Here is a 21,158-nt window from a genome sequence, read left to right as displayed (position 1 = left end):
CCTTTCTGATCAGGGTTTTGTAACATTTCATGCAGTTTTAATTCCTCCAGGTAAATTCCAATAAATTTGTGTTTTGGTTTATTCATAGGCCAATTGAATTGATGTGGATTATGTTTTTAATGATAACAATACAATATAATTTAATCACTCAGTTTCTGGAATCCCATGAATAAAATATAAAAGATGAATTTATTTTGCAAGACATTAATGAGGAGCTTCAGTGCATCTCCTCCTTCTGATACCTTTTAAAAGATATCTAATTATTTTTTACTCATTATTATTATGACAGATGTAAAGTCAGGTCATATGTATTTGCATATGTTTTATTTTTTAATTACATTGAGAGACCACTAAATATTCCTTGAGAGAAAATTCAAAGAAAAGAAGAAAACTAGGTCTGCTTTCAGCTAATCCTACACAGTATATTGAGCTGGCTTTTGAACTTGACCACCCTGGCACTGTTATGGATTGTTGGTCTTTCATCTACAGAAATTGATGATGCAAGAGCATATACTTGCTTTCCATTTGCAACATTCTATCCTTGGTTAACCCAAAATGAAGTCAAGAAGACTGAGGTTTTTAAAACCAGCAGTAGCCAAGGAGCATATACGATATCCTGCTCCATTGTGTCAGATTCCACAATCATAGGCATCAAAATAACCTTCTAATGTGTTTTTTTTTAAATTGGAGTATAATTGCTTTACAGTGTTGTGTTAGTTTCTGCTGCACAGCGGAGTGAATGAGCCATATGCATACACATATCCCCTCCCTCTTGGAACTCCCTCCCTCACCCCCATCCCACCCAACTAGGCCATCACAGAGCACCCAGCTGACCTCCCTGTACAGCAGGTCCCCACTAGCTATCTATTTAACACACGGTAGTGTATTTATGTCAAACCTAATCTCCCAATTCATCCCACCCTCCCCTTCTGCCCCTCTGTGTCCACACGTCCGTTCTCTACGTCTGCCTTTCTATTCCTGCCCTGCAAACAAGGTTCATCTGTACCATTTTTCTAGATTCCACATATATACATTAACATACTATATCTGTTTTCCCTTTCTGACTTACTTCACTCTGTATGACAGACTCTGGGTCCATCTACATCTCAACAAATGACCCCATTTCATTTTTTTATGGCTGAGTAATATTCCATTATATATATGTACCACATCTTCTTTATCCATTCATCTGTTGATGGACATTTAGGTTGTTTCCATGTCCTGGCTATTGTGAATAGTGCTGCAATGAACATTGGTATACATGTGTCTTTTTGAATTATGGTTTCTCAGGGTATATGCCCAGTAGTGGGATTGCTGGGTCGTATGGTAGTTCTATTTTTAGTTTTTTAAGGAACCTCCATACTGTTCTCCATAGTGGCTGTATCAATTTCCATGCACACCAGCAGTGCAAGAGGGTTTCCTTTTCTCCACACCCTCTCCACCATTTATTGTTTGCAGATTTTCTGATGATGACCATTCTGACCAGTGTGAGGTGATACCTCATTGTAGTTTTGATTTGCATTTCTCTATTTTTTATTTTATTTATTTTTTAAATTTATTTATTTATTTTTAGCTGTGTTGGTTCTTCATTGCTGTGTGCGGCTTTCTCTAGTAGTGGCAAGTGGGGGCTACTCAGCTACTCTTTGTTGGGGTGCACAGGCTTCTCATTGCAGTGGCTTCTCTTGTTGCAGAGCACAGACTCTAGATGCGTCGGCTTCAGTAGTTGTGGCTCACGGGCTCTAGAGGACAGGCTCCGTAGTTGTGACACATGGGCTTATTTGCTCCATGGCATGTGGGATCTTCCCGGACCAGGGATCAAACCCATGTGCCTAGCATCGGCAGGCAGATTCTTTTTGTTTTGTTTTGTTTGTTTTCTTAATTTTTTTATTGAAGTACAGTTTATTTACAATGTTAGTTTCTGCTATACAGCAAAGTGATTCAGTTACACACACACACACACACACACACACACACACACACACACACACACACACACATATATCTTCTTTTTTTATATATTCTTTTCCATTACAGTTTATCATAGGATTTTTTTAACATTTTTATTGGAATATAATTGCTTTACAATGGTGTGTTAGTTTCTGCTTTAAAACAAAGTAAATCAGCTATACATATACATATATCCCCATATCTCTTCCCTCTTGCATCTCCCTCCCTCCCACCCTCCCTATCCCACCCCTCTAGGTGGTCACAAAGCACCGAGCTGATCTCCCTGTGCTATGCAGCTGCTTTCCACTAGCTATCGGTTTTACACTTGGTAGTCCATATATGTCCATCCCAGTCTCTCACTTTGTCCCAGCTTACCCCTCCCCCTCCCCATGTGGTCAACTCCATTCTCTAGTAGGTCTGCATCTTTATTCCCCTCCTGCCCCTAGGTTCTTCATGACCTTTTTTTTTTTTTTTTAGATTCCATATATATGTGTTAGCATATGGTATTTGTTTTTCTCTTTCTTACTTACTTCACTCTGTATGAGAGATGCTATGGTCCATCCACCTCACTACAAATAACTCAATTTCGTTTCTTTTTATGGCTGAGTAATATTCCATTGTATATATGTGCCACATCTTCTTTATCCATTCATCTGTCAGTGGATGCTTAGGTTGCTTCCATGTCCTGGCTATTGTAAGTAGAGCTGCAATGAACATTGTGGTACATGACTCTTTTTGAATTATGGTTTTCTCAGGGTATAGGCCCAGTAGTGGGATTGCTGGGTCGTATGCTAGTTCTATTTTTAGTTTTTTAAGGAACCTCCATACTATTCTCCATAGTGGCTGTATCAATTTACATTCCCACCAACAGTTCAAGAGGGTTCCCTTTTCTCCACACCCTCTCTAGCATTTATTGTTTGTAGAGTTTTTGATGATGGCCGTTCTGACTGGTGTAAGATGATATCTCATTGCAGTTTTGATCTGCATTTCTCTAATGATTAATGATGTTGAGCATTCTTTCATGTGTTTGTTGGCAATCTATTTATATTCTTTGGAGAAATGTCTGTTTAGGTCTTCTGCCCATTTTTGGATTGGGTTGTTTGTTTTTTTGTTATTGAGCTGCATGAGCTGCTTATAAATTTTGGAAATTAATCCTTTGTCAGTTGCTTTATTTGCAAATATTTTCTCCCATTCTGAGGGTTGTATTTTCGTCTTGTTTATGGTTTCCTTTGCTGTGCACAAGCTTTTAAGCTTCATTAGGTCTCATTTGTTTATTTTTGTTTTTATTTCCATTTCTCTAGGAGGTGGGTCAAAAAGGATCTTGCTGTTATTTATGTCATAGAGTGTTCTGCCTATGTTTTCCTCTAAGAGTTTTATAGTGTCTGGCCTTACATTTAGGTCTTTAATCCATTTTGAGTTTATTTTTGCATATGGTGTTTGGGAGTGTTCTAATTTCATTCTTTTACATGTAGCTGTCCAGTTTTCCCAGCACCACTTATTGAAGAGACTGTCCTTTCTCCATTGTATATTCTTGCCTCCTTTGTCAAAGATAAGGTGACCATATGTGTGTGCGCTTATCTCTGGGCTTTCTATCCTGTTCCATTGATCTATATTTCTCTTTTTGTGCCAGTACCATACTGTCTTGATTACTGTAGCTTTGTAATATAGCTTTGTAATATAGCTTTGTAAATAAGTCTGGGAGCCTGATTCCTCCAGCTCCATTTTTCTTTCTCAAGACGGCTTTGGCTATTCAGGGTCTTTTGTGTCTCCATACAAATTTTAAGATTTTTTGTTCTAGTTCTGTAAAAAAAAAAAATGCCATTGGTAATTTGATAGGGATTGCATTGAATCTGTAGATTGCTTTGGGTAGTAGAGTCATTTTCACAATGTTGATTCTTCCAATCCAAGAACATAGTATATCTCTCCATCTATTTGTATCATCTTTAATTTCTTTCCTCAGTGTTTTATAGTTTTCTGCATACAGGTCTTTTGTCTCCTTAGGTAGGTTTATTCCTAGGTGTTTTATTCTTTTTGTTGCAATGGTAAATAATTCTTATTTAAAGAGAAGGTATTAGCTAACCTTTTTGAGCACTATCTACCAGTTACTTTTTTAAAGTATTTTACAGGGAACAACTTATTTTTCTGGCATAACTGCTCTGTGAAGTAGCTATTACTATTATTACCCTAATTTTCAGATGAGAAAATGGAGGACAGAGAGGCTAGGTAGCTTGCCCAACTAATACATAAGGAAAAATATATAATGAAGGATTTTTGGATTATTCTCAAGGGTTATGTTATCATTGGGTGAATTTTTTTGAATTCACTCAGAAGATACTTATTTAATGCCGACTATGTGCCAGGTACTGTGCTAGGAGCAAGAGACAGAGATATTAACATGATGAATACCTTCACATTGCCAAGCATCTGGATAAACAACCATTGTCCAAATCCACATGTATATTAAATAATTGTTGTATTAATTCAATAATTTATCCCAAGTACCTATTCTCTGCCAGGTGTTGTCTAGCAAGCACTGTGTCAAATATCTGGCTTTTTGACAGAAGTCTGTATTTTATTATAATGTTTCTACCTATTAAATACCCATTAGGCATCTCCTCTACAGCTGTATTGAAATGCCATTGATATTCCCATGCCTCTGCCTACAGAGAGCTTCTGTTACAAGATTTGTAGTGATGAATAAAAGAAGCTAAATACTGAGGAAAGGAAGCTGGAGGACCAGAAACACACCCTTCACTAGTTTATACTTAGTCCTCTATTGGCAGTAGTGAGTTGACTTTTCCCTTGTTCTCTTCTTTCGAAGATGGCTGCATTCTAGAAAACTATTGCCTCCTTGTTTCATAAATACCTTTTTTTGTTTATACACAGATTCAATTTTACAATACATTTCTAAATATCTAGCTTGATTCTAGGAGTAAGTTGACCCTCTTTTTTATTTTAAACTGTTTTATGAATGGTGCGGTTGTCATTGACTCTAAACAATTTCATAACTGAGAGATGTGTACAGATAACCAATGACAAATGCGACTTAATTTGAGTTGAAGTTCTGGACTCTGAGAGTTCCCATGGCCACATTAAGAAAGTTGCCATCTTAGGAAAAGAGCAATTATACTTTGGGACAGACACCTGAGTTCTTAGGTTTAGATAGCGAATATTAATGGAGTAGATTAATAAGGATTGAGAGCTCTTATCTGAGAATCAGCTTGCTGTGTCATTCACTTAATACCTGGGGTTTCCTTTAAAGCCAAGAGTAATTTACTTTTAAATCTAGTTTTCTATGAAGAAAGACATTCTCTAACAAAACAAAGGCTGTAAGTGAGATCATGCTAATAAAAATGTTGGTGGTCTATAATCTATTTAAACTCCACCATCTTTATTACAATTTATGATGTTTGCAAGTAAATAACCCTTTTGAAAATCATTAGCTATTATCCAAAAGCCTATTGTTAGGGAACTGCAAGTTCAAGTTTTCAAAAACTCTTCCAAAAAATCTCTATATCTATTATCAGATAAAGATGGCTACTCTTTTGAATAAAGAAGACTTCAGATTTCTAGAAAAGTTAAGACAACGCCTGAGCTATGCTATGGTTAATATAGATTCTCAAATTGAGGGTATTGTAGTTCTTTGAAAAATAATTTGCTTCCACTTTTTTGGAGATATGACTTTCTCTCTTTGGAAGAAATGTGGTTTTTTGGAAATCATAAGAGCTAAGAATCAAAGAATTGATGTTCACATCCTCAGTGTTACACTAACTAGTTACATGTCAAAAGACAGAAACTTAAGCAGTTTTCTCATTGGTTTTATTGCTTTTGAAATTGGAGGAGATTCTGTGTGCTGCCTGCCTCCTAGACTCGTAAAGATTCAGCTATCTGGGTGCAAATGTTCTTTGAAGAGATAAATGTGATATACAAATATGACGAATGCTTTTGGGGGGACTTGTGGGGGATGCGTGAGTTTGTAAAATATTGGTATTCACTGGATTTCATTGCATGCTTCCCTGTACAGCATTGTTTGCAATATAATATGTGTTTATTCACTGCAGTTATATGTGTGCTTACTAATTAGAATACGTGTGTTTGTCCCACTCTACCCCATGGATTGAAAGGATCATTATAAAAGAGGTCATGTTTTTATTGTTCAGAGTCCTATCCCCAGCAACTGCACTGACAAGCATAGTAGGTGCTCAATAAGTAATTGTTGGATGAATGGAGCCAGACCCCCTAAATGCACTGTGCATTTGCGGTGTACACTCTGCATTTGTACTTACTGCTTAAAACTGCTGGAAATTATATGTTGTTTTGAATTTTTAGGGCATTTTTTGAGGGGTTTAGATATGCTGCAAAATCAAATTTGGAGATCATGTCTATGAATGTTAAAAAATTAATGACTCACTTCTTCATGATCACTTCTCTTCCGACTTAAAATCCAAATATTTTGTAATTCAGATATTTTGTATTGGCGGGGAAGGGTTTGGTACCATTTAATACTGTACTGATAACTTAAATGATTTTTCTCTTCTTTTGTCTTCTCTTAGAGTACAACCCAGGGTTATGTGATAATGTGATGCTGTTTGAGAGAATGAGGTTCATAATCAGATAAATCTAGGTTCAAGTCCCAACGATACCACTTCCTAGTTACAAGACTTAATATAAGCTGTTAATTTCTCTCAGCCTTTGTTGCCTCATGTGAGCCTAATTATACTTCCCCAATGGGATTATTGTGAGGATTAAAGATAGTAATATACTTAAGGTGCTTGGCGTGATACCTAACACATAATAACCTTTAGCTGTAGCTGTTATTGTTTATACAGTTCATTTCCTAAACAGTTATTTTTTTCTATTTTGTTTGTCTTTTTTGTGTGTATCTGTATATGTGTTTGTGTGTTTCCTTTTACAGATGGATATACAACTGATGACATTGAGTTTTACTGGCGTGGGGATGATAATGCAGTAACAGGAGTAACCAAGATTGAACTTCCACAGTTCTCTATTGTAGATTATAAACTTATCACCAAGAAGGTTGTTTTTTCCACAGGTTTGTATCAGGGCAAATAGTTAAGAGAAAAGGGGCTTTATTATATTTTGCCAAAAGGGTTCACTTATATCAGGATCAGGTCCCAGGGAAGGATGGGGACTCTGGAAGACTTAGATCTGCTGAAAATGCTCAGTTCCCCAGCAAGCCCATTTGGAACCCATCCATTTACTTTCAAGAAGGCACCCCCAGCAAAGCAAATGTCTCTCATGTACTATCATAATTCCTTGAAACATACTGAGGACAGCCAGGTCATAGTTCACTCAAGTCTGACCACAGTGAAATTCTCTAAACACAGTAGGGTGGGAGGACTTCACATTTTTCTCAAAGGGTAGGACTTTCTTTACGTAGCCTTACCTACTGTTTTGGAGCTAAAATCTTTTCCAGATGTTGAGATTATCCTGATACATTTACCATTCTTATTCTTCCAGTATTGAGGTCAGACTTGTTTTCATCAGCACAGATTTTTAACAAAAAAGCCCAGGAATGCAGTAATTTGCTCCATACTCATTAAAAGAAAAATAAGTCCACAGGAATATCCCTCTTTATATTTTTCTTATTGAAATGAATTCCCCAAGCACAGAAATAGCTAATACAGTAACTGTAGATTTTGAATTGTCTGCTAAGGACTCAGGCACTTCCTGTCCCTGAAAACTACTTCAAGCAAGAATACAAAATAGCCTCCAGCTTTGCAAAAGAAACAACAGAAACTCTTCTTAGGTTTGAGGTTCTTTGAACCCCCGAGACACTATAGAAATGAGTTTCTACTTAAAATATTTTTACTTTAATATTAATATACTTGCTTCAGTCCAAGAGGGCTAGACAAGGCTTTCAGTTAGTAAGAATATCCCCCCCCTCACACACACACACACACACACCATTTGTCAATGTGACTCTTTTAGGTTATAAGACTGTATTCTGTTACATATCTCATTTAAAATGTAATTCCCCAGGTCCACACCATCAAAAGACCCAGCTTCAAGAATCTGATCCTTAGTTATATCTCCCACAAACATTGCTCAGGAAAAGTGACTCTCCACCTTTTGGTGGGTCAGGAATCCTTTTAAAACTTTGATGGAAGCAATGAAATTAGAAAAATTACTGCGTACACATGAAAACCTTCACAAAATTTCAGGAATTTGCTGCACTAACTGCAGCCTTGCCACTGATCCTCGCCTTAAAATGCATCCTGGGGCTTGTGAAGAGATTTCTTTCCCTATAATCAGAGTGTGCAGCCTTATTCTTATATACATAAATGTACAGGATGGACTTGCTGAAAAACAGTTAAAGGGGGAACCAAGGGACTGTCTCAAATTGTCTTGTCATCACAGTTGCAGAGAATGAGAACATTTGATTCAGTGTAGGAGGCTGAGGAGGGAAGAGCTGGAATTCTTTCAATTACTGATGAGTGTGGAATATATTTAACACTGAGTAAGTCCTGCTAATTAAAAGCCCTGTTTTCTCAGACCACTTTTGCAGAAGAAAATGCCCTTCACCAGGAGCTAAAATTGAGTTTAGGAAAGATATACAAACTGTTTGTGGGCCTTTAAAGAAAAGTATCCTATAAATATTGATTGATAACGATGATGTTTTAAAATTGTCTTTCTAGGTTCCTATCCCAGGTTGTCCCTCAGCTTTAAGCTTAAGAGAAACATTGGTTACTTTATCCTGCAAACATACATGCCATCTATCTTGATCACTATCCTCTCCTGGGTCTCCTTCTGGATTAATTACGATGCTTCAGCTGCAAGAGTGGCATTAGGTAGGCATCAATCTGACTGCTTGTGGAGTGTGCCTGTGTGTGCGCGTGAGTGCACGTGCACTTTCCTTACCCTCGAATTTGCGATGCGTGACAAGACCGGACTGCGCACATTATAAGAATTTGGCTATGAGACGTTGGGTGATCTGATTCAGCGTTAAATCAGTTAAACACAAATTAAAACTCTTTCATGTCAAAATTAGTTAACTATGTAGCTGTCGGTAATGAAATTAGTCCCATCAGCTTGATATTTTTATTGAAGCATAGTTCATGTAATATTGCTAGATAATTGTTGTTTTTATCTGTGTTTCCTTACCTGGGAAGAGCTCTCTTCCATCTTTTTTTTAATTATTATTCTGAACAAGAAACAAAGAAATGAAATGTGCAACTAATCAATGAGCAGAAAATTCTGAAGTCTTAACTAAGATTTTGGGATAGCATGGCAGAGGGCAGGAGACAACAAAGTAAGAATATTGGGAAATCATCCATGGCATCACTTATCTTATGCATGACGTTTTTCCATCATGACACCAGAGGAAGAGAATAAATTGTATTTCGTGAACATTTTTATGTTGCTAACTCCAGATATAGTAAATTTATGACCTTTTATGCAATCTTTATTATTCTGAGTTCTGACTAATCCCTTTAAATTTTGAGTTAAGTGCTTCACCAGTATATCTCAATTAAATCATTAATTCCTTAGCAAAGTCATTATTCATACAACAAAAATTTTTTGAGCACCTACTATGTGTCAAACATACTGGGCACTGGAGATAAAGCCAGTGTCCTTCTGGAAGTTATGTTCTAGCAATAAAAGGTAAAAAAGTAAATTTATTTTGCATTTAACATGCAAATTATATAATATGGTAAACCTGTAGAGTGGAAATAAGCAAGGTAAGGGGGTGGGTATACTAGGGGTACAGTTTAGAACAATCAGCGTAGACTTCATTGATTGCCAATGGATAAAGACTTGAAGAAGATCGAGTCACATAAATGTCTGGATGAGAATATTCCAGCTTGATGAAGAGGCCCTCAGGTAGAAACATGCCAAGCAAGTGAGCAAGGTGGCCTGTAAGGCAGATGCAGAGTGAGTTCAGGAGTAGAGATAATGTCAGGGAGAGGGGACTAAAAGATGATGAAATGGTCCAGGGGCCATAATAAAAGTTTTGCTTTTATTCTGAGTGAAATTAGAGCAACACTGAGCAAAGAACTGACATGATTTCAGATACAAAGGGATAACTTTGGCTGCTGTGTTGAGATTAGATTGTGGTGGTTCAGGGATGGAAGGAGAATTAATTACCTCCTGGACTGAGTCAAGTCCCTTGTGATATATTCTCTTAAAATACTGTAGACCAACCTTGGAGACCAGCCACAGTTATAATTTATATTTATTTGGTTTGTGATGTTCATTTTCCTCATGGTACTGAAGATACCTTGGAGGAAGGTCCATATCTAATTTTGCTTCCATTATATTTGTAGTGTCTCACACAGCGAATGGTGTCCAGTAAATACCTGCTGAATAAAGTAATGAATGGAATTTGTAAATATCCTGTTATTCCAAAATGAAAATCTGTTATCAATTTGATGCCTATTACAGGAATAATACATAAGTTATTTACTTTTTGAAAGAAAATTGTCAAATGTCTTTTATGTGAGCAGTTTATTACTAGGTCAGAAACACCTTAACATGAGATTTAGATAAATAGTAAAATTAGTGTTGTCTGTTTTATAATATACATGTAATATTCATGTCATCCAAGATAAGCTCTAGATGAAATAATGAAAAGTAAAATTGGAAAATGTATCAAAATGTCTAACATAGAAAAGATGTGAGAACTATAAAATACCTAGATCTAAAGTATAACCATATTTTTTTGGCCATGCTCAGAATTGGATGCTCAAATTTATTTTTTCTGTATCTGTTTCATGAGCATATAGAAAAGCAAGGCAAAAATTATCTTATTAGAGAGAAAAAATTAAATCAGAAAACATACGTTCTTAAAAAATAGAATTGAAAATTAACTTTTGGTCTGTGTTATCGGGTAGTGTTTAAGGGCACAGGTTTCTGAGCCAGAGACACCCCAGTTCAAATTTTGACTCTGCAACTTCCCATCTGTGTGATCTTGACCTAGGAGCTCTGTTTTCACATCACTCTTTTCCTACAAAGCTGGACCTTTGTAGGAAACTCAGGGCTCTGGACTCCCACTGCTTTTACCCAGCATATCTCTGTCTATCCCTCCAATTACAGCTTTGGGAAAACTACTCCCCACTGTTGGAGATGTTCCCTCAGCTGGACTAGTGGTAATAACCTGACATAGTGTGGCGTTTCCCATAGAGTCTTGTAATACTTCTATATTATTTATCTGTGCATTATGTGCCTACATTCCCAACCCAGAAACACGAAGGCTAGACAGCTGCTTCTCTGTTACTCTCCACCTCTAGTTTCCATATTTTTTGCAATCATTGTTCACATCATCTGTTTAATGCATTCATTGAGTTCAGTACTTTTACAGTGATTTTAATTTATTTTCCCTTCATCACTTACTTATTCTGAAAAACTCTCAGCTGGTATTCTGCTTCCTGTCTTGCATGCTTACCCTCATGATCGTCCTAAACACAGTTTGTCCCTGATACCTCCCTACTGGAAGCTGGTCAGTAGCCTCACATTGCCTTCAATTTTAAGTTCAAGTTCTGCATTAGGCACTGTGTATGTAACTTTCCATTATGCAGCCCTTAATCTCCACTTTGCTCATCATTCTTCCCATCATATCCTATAATGTACCCACATTGAGTTTCTTGAGATTCTTTTGATGGGCTGTGTACTTTCACCCCCACAAAGCACCCCTTTAAAAAAACTCTCTCGGGCTTCCCTGGTGGCACAGTGGTTAAGAATCTGCCTGCCAATGAAGGGGACACGGGTTCGAGCCCTGGTCCAGGAAGATCCCACAAGCCCGTGCACCACAATTACTGATCCTGTGCTCTAGAGCCCGCGAGGCATAACTACTGAAGCCCGTGCGCCTAGAGCCCGTGCTCCGCAACAAGAGAAGCCACCACAATGAGAAGCCCGCACACGGCAACAGAGAAGCACCTGCTCACCACAATTAGAGAAAGCCCGTGCATAGCAACAAAGACTGAACACAGCAAAAAATAATAAATAAATAAATTTATTTTAAAAATAAATAAATAAATAAACTCTCTCCACCACCAATGCCCTTAGGTCTACTACCACTTTTGACCTCCAGGTTTTGTTTGCCTGGGTAACTCTGACTCATTCTTCAAGACTCAGCTCCGAAGTCTATATTTCCTGATCTCTTCCCTGCCACATCATGGGCTAAACTAGGATCTTCTCCATATTCTCAACTTTCACCTTACACAGATGTCTATCATAGCATTTAATTCACATCTCTAGCCCCCCACTAGATACATAACTATAAATATAAAAATGTAATTAAAGGAAATGCCCCCCAAATGATTATTAATGTTTGCTATAAATTAATGATTTATACATATTGCCAGGGCCTATCACAGGGCTGCTATATAATAAGTGCCTGGTATATATTTTGCAGTATCTATAAACAAGTAAAAAAATACAGTTAAACTTTCCAGCTATGATGAAAGCAGAAAGGAAATACAAACACTATTACTCTAACTCTCTCATTTTTTACAGGAATTACAACTGTGCTAACAATGACCACTATCAATACCCACCTCCGGGAAACTCTCCCTAAAATCCCTTATGTGAAGGCCATTGACATGTACCTGATGGGGTGCTTTGTCTTTGTTTTCATGGCCCTTCTGGAATATGCTTTGGTCAACTACATCTTTTTTGGGAGGGGACCTCAACGCCAAAAGAAAGCAGCTGAAAAGGCTGCCAGTGCCAACAATGAGAAGATGCGTCTGGATGTCAACAAGGTAAGTTCAAAGGGCAAAGCCCTCCTTGCTTCTTAAACTCATAGAAGAATGCCTGCAATATAGGTTCATGGCCTTGTTAACAAATGAGAAAACCAAAGCCCAGGGAAGAGATAATTAGTGATGGAGGCACAATTAGGGCCCAAATTTATGGTACAACATTTACATGCCCTTTACCTTAACACTAGGGTGGCCCAAACCATAGTCATCTGAGAACCACCTTTGTGACTTATTCCATATATGAGTATAATATGTACTATTATTTACTTTATGTTTATTTAAATTTACTCACTTTATTTAAATTTATTTTAAAAAAGGAAATTTCATATCACTTAAATCAGTATTACTTGCTGGAAGATAATCTTAAGTATAAATAAAAATGGAACTGTGTTATTAAATTCTAGGTTATACTAAATAAAGGCTCTAGGCCTGAGCTCTGCATTCTCATTGATTTAAAAAGGAAATAAGCATGTACAGACATGTGCTAAAGACCCACCAGCAACAAACTGAGACTGTGTTCTTGAAGTCATCAGATGGATAGAAAAAGAAGTGGAAGGGAAAAAAAGAATAACTTACTTTTTAAGTGACAGATAATTACTTAATGCCTTGCACATGTACTACTTAAAATCCTTGAAGCATTTGAGTACAGGAGGCTACCATGTTGCTTAAGTCAGGCATAGCCAAAGAAAAATTCCTACACAGTTGTAAATCTAATTTATTCTTGAAAGCAATGGTTCTCAACTTTGGGTGCTCAATTAAATGACTAGGAAAGCATTAAAAAATACTGAAGCCTGGGTTTCATCCCCAGAAATTCTGATTTGATTGTTCCTGGGGTATGCCTGGGCATCATAATTTTTTTTAATTCTCCAAATATTATTCTTATTTGCATTCAAGATTTAGAATCTCAATTTTGAGGCTTTCGACAATAGTTCCAATAGATCTAGCCATCTTTACTCCCAAAATGTGACTTCACCTGGCTTCCTGTTATATAACTTGCGGCACTGAACAGAATATTTACATATGCATTTTCCCATAGTGCAAATTTAGGCGCTTCAAAATAGACAAAAAAAACAAGGACTTATTTTAATATCTGCCATAAATAGCGTTTATAAAGTAGTGCATGATGTTGGATTTGGTAAATAGTTCATAGTGATGGAACTAAGAAAATAGTAATACTTTTAAGCTATCTGGGATTGTTAACCATCCAATAATTATTGCATTTACATTTTAATATTTCGAACTTCAATTTAATTCCAAGGGTGGCACACCATAAATAATCCCTGCCATTGAGTTTTATTTGGTGCAAACCCAATGAAAGCTTCTGACTCACTGATATTTTCCATATATCCATAGGTCTGATATTCGATTTTGGACTATTCTCTAATCAAAAGCACTCCTTCCCAGGAGATGATATTCATAATGATGCAAATTTTAAGTATGGCCCTTATAAGCCAGTGAACCACAGGGTCTAGGAAGTTGTCAATCTCTTTTCAGTGCTCCGGGTTTCATTTATTGGAATCTGTTAATAGATTCCAAGGTAGCATTATGACTCTCTCGGGCTGTCAAATAGAGAATGCTTTTTAAACCCATTTTACAATTTTCCTGATAGAGTACCTTTAGTAAAGAAAATGAACAAATAAAACAATCTCCTAGGACAGCAGTTTGAAATGAGTCTCAATAAATTGCCTAAAGCAAAGCTGGCTTAACATCTGATCTCTCTTCACTTTCACCTACCCTATTTTTTCATACCAATTTGCATTTACATAATAAATTTAAGTACCAGAGAGTGGCAGGTTTGTAGCAGACTGAACCTGGAGAGCTTCAGGTAGTTTTAAACTCAATGTACTGAGATGGAGGTAGGGAATGGTTCACTGGGCAGGTACCCCATAGTGATGCAAAACCCATGCATCCTCTTGGCTGAAGTTGGATCCACAATTCAGAGCATAGAATGAGAGAATAAAAAAGATACCAGAATTCTTCTAGTACAGTGGTTCTCAAATCTCAGGCCATTTTGCCACCACGCCCCCCCCCCCCGCCCCCGTCAGAGGATCATTGACAATGTCTGTAGATGTTTTGGATTATCAAAACCAGGAGGAGGGGATTGCCACTGGTATCTAGTGGGTAGAGGCCAGCCGTGCTGCTAAACATCCTACAGTGCATTGGACGGCCTCCCCATAACAATTATCCAGCCCAAAACGTCAGTACTGCTGAGGTTAAAAAACTATGCTAGTCCAATCCTCCGGCTTCAAACTTGAGAAAAATGTAAGATACGTGTCCTATTCTTAAAACTCTTTAGCACAAGTGGAGTCTCTTCTTTCTTTGATCAGTGTGCAATAACATCATGGTATCAGGAGTTATCATTTAGCACAGTAATTCTGAACAGATATTTTAGAGTCAGTCAGGTTTGATATTTACCCTCTATTTAGTAGTTGTGTGATAATACGGGGGAAAAAAAGTCTCTCTGACCCTTTAGTTTCCTCATCTGTAAAATAGAGTTAATTCCTCTCATAAGTTATGAAGTTATGATAAAATGTAGAAAATAGCATAGTCCCCAGTATATGATAAGCACTAGGTAAGTGATAAATATTAACAAAATATTATAAACGATAAACATTATTACTTTTCAAAATAAAATTTACAGTCTCCAGACCTATTGGCGATACTTGCTTGTGCGTTCTGCATGCTCTAGTATGTAGGATGCAGTCCTATCCCTAAAAAAGTATTACCTACAGAGGAATGTTTCACTTTGGAAGTTTTAAAGTCAAAGCAACGAAATCATTTTTCAACAGGTATTCGCTGTAAAATCGATAGCAAGCCAACTATAAACTTTATCAATTATTTCTTAGGCCAGAATCCTTAGAGCCATGTTGATTAGATTTTTTAAAGGTAGCCATCTAACATTCCAGGCTCCCTTTTTTTTTTTTTTTTTTAACACAGCATGAAGGGTTAGAGGAGACCCACAGAGGGCTCTGATTGCACAATGCTTTCTTTTGTGTCGGCATCATGAATAATGTCACTCTATTTCTTATCAAGAATGTTCCTTCTTTTTAACTGTAATTTTACAGTTTTTTTTTTTTTTTTAAAGATCAGGCACATATAATCAACTAAGTATTGTTGGATGCTCCGGAGCAATCAGTCACTAGGAGAGGGATTGACTTTTTCTGGTTCCATTGATGGTTTCCTAGAGACAGAAGCAGCATGTCATATGGTCTAAAGTGATTTTTAAACTCTTCTCTGTCCTGAGGGCAGGAGGGATGAAAATGGGAAGCCTAGCCAGGTGGGAGCCCACTGTCACTCAAAGGCATGCTTCCACATTTTTCTAATCTCTTCCCTGTATGAAGTTTCCTGTAAATTCTTATTTTAACAAGAGTTATCTGCAGCTCTTAAAACAATTCTTAGTCTGGTGTTTAACTGATGGAAAAACTAAGGCTCTGAAAGAAAGTTAACTATCCAAGGTTGCATAGCAAAGTTAACAAGATTTCTGAGATGATCTAGGTTTTCTAGTCGTTATTCCTCTGTGCAAGCAAGTGAAAAAATAATATAAAATTTAAAAGCTGATTCCAGATTAGTCTATATATTCAGTTCACATCACCTAAAAAAACCCGTCTGTCTACAGGAGTCCGTAGCTGACAAGCCTTGTTACTTTCACAGTTGTCTCCATGCGACAAATTAAGTTGTTAACTACTAAGATTTTTAAAAATAAACCTCAAAACAGTAAGAGTTCTACTGAATTTTTTCTTCAGTGTTTTCAGGAGTAGCTAAAAAACTACAGTCTCTTTTTCTAGTGTTAGGAAAGCTCTCCTGTTACACCTTGCATTCTTCTATTGTGTGTGTGTGTGTGTGTGTGTGTGTGTGTTTCCTTATAGGATTTTCTCTTGATCAATTTTCCCACTTTTCTTGTTCATGCCTTCAAGTTTTCAGCTCTCCCTTTTTTTCTTTTAAGCTTTATGTTGTTTTCTTGTTTATTTTTCTGCCAATAACTAGGTGTATATATATTTGAGACTTTAAGTTACTTCTGTCTTTTCACCACCCTGATTCTTGCATACCTGAAATGCCTCCAATATCCTTACTGTATCGAGAGACCCACAACCACCAGTTTTCCCAATAAAGCTGCACCGAAAAGATCTACTGGGGGGGTGGCATCCTTTATTCTGCATTCATGGGTGTTGGAGTCTCTGTGTTGTCTTTATCCATTACACCTAAATTTTTGGTTAAGCAGAGCACTAAGATCTTTTAAATTTATTTATTTCTAGTGCTTGAAACTAGATTTTGTAAGTGATACATTAAAAAGAACTATTTAGAAGTTCTAGTCTCTGTTAGCATCGGTCTTTCTAGAGACCAGTAGCATTTATCTATAGCCAATTTACTTTAACCACCAATTCTAATCTAGTGGCATCAGTCGACTTAATTAGCACATTCTCTACTTTGTCTTCCAGATTTTTTATAAAGATATTAAACAAAATGGGACCCAATATCGATCCTTGTGGGACCCAACTGGAAACCTCTCCCCAACTAGACGGACTACCAATTACGATTTCTCTCTGTATACGGTTAGATAGCCAGTTTTTAATCCATTTATTTGTATTTCTGTTGGAGCCAATATGTTTAGCTGTTCCCTTTAAATTAATGTATGGCGTTTTTGCGGATAACCTATGGACTTGTATCCTGAGACGTGGGGATACGTTAAATGTTTTCATGAGACCATAATGGGGTTTTCCTGGGTTTGTTTTTTTTAAATGTAGTTATGATGAACCTAAGCTTCAGTGTTCCACTCATACATTATTGTTGTGCTAAAGAAAGAAAACAAGCGGATCGTATTTTGAGACTTCTTGTCATTTGTATTGAGAGTATAGAGTATCATTATATACTCTGGCATTTCTTAGTTTTCTTGTTGTGTTTCTTTGGGTTGGTGGAATAGGTGGAGAATTATACAGTCCTTCCGTAGGTTGGCTTAGAATTCAGGAACCTATATTTTCTGCCCTAGATCATTCACTTGTGTGTGAGAATGTTATGTTTGCATCAAGTCCTTGTTCCTTTATTGTTATTTATATTTTAGAAATAAGTATTATCTCAGCAGGCCCAGTTTGTTATAATGATAGATAAGAGGCAATAATTGAGATTGTTTCTTGACAATGCTCTTGACTTAAATGAACTCCGAAGAAAGCCCATTGGGGGCTAAAACTTAGAGTTCAGTTTCTGAATCCTCATGTGTTTACATTTCTTAATTGGCAAATTGTCATTCACATTACCCGCCAAACTGGAGGAGGAAGATGGTGATCGTCACCGTTCCACATTATCATCTACTGCCTACCTCTCATTTGTTTTCGTTCTGTTTCTTGGTGAGGCAGTGAATGATATTGAACGCTGTGAATCTTTCCTATGAGGACTTGATGCCAGAGAAGCTGTCATTATTATACCTTGAAGTGTCATGTTCTACCTTAGTTTTGTGGCTCTGACCCCAAATTCCTTGATTCCTCATTGTTATTACCTTTGGGGTGGGAAACAGTTATGGTTAACCTCTTAAATTGCTAGTTGGTTTTACTATTTTAAGTTGTTCTTTTAACTTCATTACTTGTTGTGTTATACGTAGCATGAGTCTGATAAATGATATTAGGTAGATTCCAGGAGAAGAGGTGTTTGAAATTTTGTTACTCACTATTTTAGTCCCAATCCCCTACTATGTCTGTTCTCTCAGGCTATCTCATTTGTGATGTTGCTGCGGTTCTTGTTTTTAACTGAAGCCACTATTGTTGAAATGGAAGTAGACTGATTTGATTGGGCGGTATTCTGGGTAGAATGCTAATCATTTAGAAGAAAATATGTCTGACAGTTGGAGTTCGGGTTTATGATGAAAATGGTTGAAAAATAATGTATTTTCCAAAATCAAAATCAGAGTATACTGCATGATTGGTCTATGACTGGGTAAAAGTTACATGAAAATTCAGGAAAATCCTCAGATTATGAGAATATTTGAAAGAAAATTTGCCTCTGTTGTTCTTGTCAGCCGACGGATTGAAAGTTAATGATACTCTCCGATGCCATGATTTGGACCCTCATTTGTCAAGAACTCTTTCTCTCTATTTCATAAAACATTATGTTAAAGAGAATGATTTACATTGAAATATGAATCTTAATGTCATCTGCCTTTATACTTTTCTTTGTTGGGTGTGTCTTTACTCTGTCTTTTTAATTCTCTTTTAAGTTCGTATTTAGAGTATGAAATAAGGGCCAATATTCAAAAGTTTGAATGATGAGCTGTTAAACCTGTAACCTGCAAAAGCATTGAAATGTATTTGACAATCCTCAGAGGCAATGGAATGCACTGGGATGATGGTAGCTGTTAGAATCAGACTGAACTGGGTTCACCTTCAGGCATGGTCTTCTATGAGCTGTGTAACATTACACATGTTTAACTTTTCCATCCTTCAAGTTCCTCAGCTGAAAACTGAAACAATAAAATTTTGCTTCATGGAGCTACTGAGAGGATTAAATGAGATAATTTGTTAAGGGCCTTATACAGTACCAGACATAGAGCACTCCATAAATTGTTGCTATTATTCTGGAGATGGTAGCAGTGTGTATCTTTCTCAATTTTTCTTTTTTTATCTCTATTACTGTTTTATGATTGTAAAACTAATTCATGGTCAGTCTTTTAAACAAAATGTGCAAAGGCAATGAAAACCACCTGTACTCCACACCCAGATATAATCATTGTTAGCATTGTCCTTTTTTCACACTTAATGACATACTTTTATACAAATAATTATGCTCTACTATTGTGTGTATGCTATTTTCTACTTACCTTTTTTGTGTCTTTAAACATCAGTATAAGTATACATCATTTCTAATAACTACAAAATATTTTATTGAATGTATATACCATAATCTATATAACAAACACCTATTGTTAGACATTTACATTGTTTTAAGTGTTTTTTTGTTTTGTTTTGGTTTTTTTGCGGTACGCGGGCCTCTCACTGTTGTGGCCTCTCCTGTTGCGGAGCACAGGCTCCGGATGCGCAAGCCCAGCGGCCATGGCTCACGGGCCCAGCCGCTCCGCAGCATGTGGGATCTTCCCGGACCGGGGCACGAACCCGTGTCCCCTGCATCGGCAGGTGGACTCGCAACCACTGCGCCACCAGGGAAGCCCCTCTAAGTGGTTTTTGATTGTAAACAACTAAAATAAGTACCCCATTGCTGACATGTTTACACACCATTGATTCCTAATATATTTCTTAAAGTGAAATTTCTGAGTCAAAAAGTATATGCTTTAAAATGGTGATACATATTGCCAAATTGTTCCCTAGAAAAGTTCTACTATAGTTTACATACCTACTATGAGAGTGTGGCAGTATACACACACACATACACACACACACACAGACACACACATACATATCACCCAGCCCTTAAAATGATGAAGAAACAGAAAACTGATGTCTAACTGCTTTCTGTTGTGAAAAGTGTTAGAGAAATGGAGATATAAGAATCCAAAAACCCAGGTGCAGTTTTTCTCTTCTCTGTCCAAAAGCCGTAAAGGATAAAATGGCAATGGAAAAGCAAAACAAAAATAACACCCAACTAAAACTGAAGCTCTGCAGAGAGACAGAAATGCATAAGGAGGGCCAATGTTAGTGTAAGCAAAATCCAGAAGAATCTACCCAAGCTATATTTGAGCAAATAGGAAAACTCTATAGAAAGGTCTGCCTATAAATGAAGCATCTAAACAAAGAATCAGCATGGCAACTGTGCAGGAAAACTAGCAAATGACATTGTCTCTCCCTGCTCTCTTTCTCTCTCTCTCTCTCACTCGTTCGTAGGGAGAGAGAGAGGAACTCAGCACGCAAAAGACAGATAATGACCCGTTAATGGAAAAAATATTTCAGGATATATTAAAAACTTTCATTAAAAAAGTGTTTTTCTTGCAAAAATTGAAAGAGAATATGAAACAAAAGATCAAGGATGAACAATTTTCATAGACACTAATAACTGCATCTAAAATAGTTAAGAAAGAAAATCAATATGGCAAAAAAATCAAGGCAGTAACACAAAGTTCAGGCTGTAGAAAATCATGCCAAATACAGAAAAAAAGAGATGTACAGTTAAAAACCACTTAGAGAAAACATAATATACAGGATAGGTACAGCAGAGCAAACATGCAGAGCCATAATGTTGGTGAAGTATAGAATGGAACAAAAAGCAAATAGAAAAAAATATTTAAATCTGACATCAATAGCTAATTATAATAATGATAAATACTTCTTGAATGCCATGTATATGCTTAAACACTCTATATATATTATCTCATAACATTAGTCATTATTACCCTGTGTTGTAGCAGTTATAATTTTATAAATGATGAACAGAGACCCAGAACGTGTAATTAATTTTCTTAAGGTTGAACAGCTAAAAAAATGGTTGAACAGAAAATATGACTAGAGGATACACTCTAACTACTCTGCTGTACTTTGTGTGTTTATACATACCTGTAAT

General features: G+C 36.8%; 1 protein-coding gene across 1 annotated transcript in view; it reads left to right on the top strand.

The window, feature by feature from the left end:
• The window catches only part of GABRB2 (gamma-aminobutyric acid type A receptor subunit beta2), a 298,709-nt gene that overhangs the window by 229,923 nt on the left and 47,628 nt on the right, over positions 1-21,158 (top strand). The window contains exons 6-9 of the mRNA XM_073802774.1: positions 6,863-7,000; positions 8,607-8,759; positions 12,424-12,668; positions 17,102-17,215. Of these exons, the coding sequence (XP_073658875.1) occupies positions 6,863-7,000; positions 8,607-8,759; positions 12,424-12,668; positions 17,102-17,215 (650 nt within the window). The remainder of the gene's footprint in view (positions 1-6,862; positions 7,001-8,606; positions 8,760-12,423; positions 12,669-17,101; positions 17,216-21,158) is intronic.

This window comes from Tursiops truncatus, chromosome 3 (genome assembly GCF_011762595.2).
Source record: "Tursiops truncatus isolate mTurTru1 chromosome 3, mTurTru1.mat.Y, whole genome shotgun sequence".
Classification (NCBI taxonomy): Eukaryota; Metazoa; Chordata; class Mammalia; order Artiodactyla; family Delphinidae; genus Tursiops; species Tursiops truncatus.
This window is presented reverse-complemented; position numbering and strand designations above follow the sequence as displayed.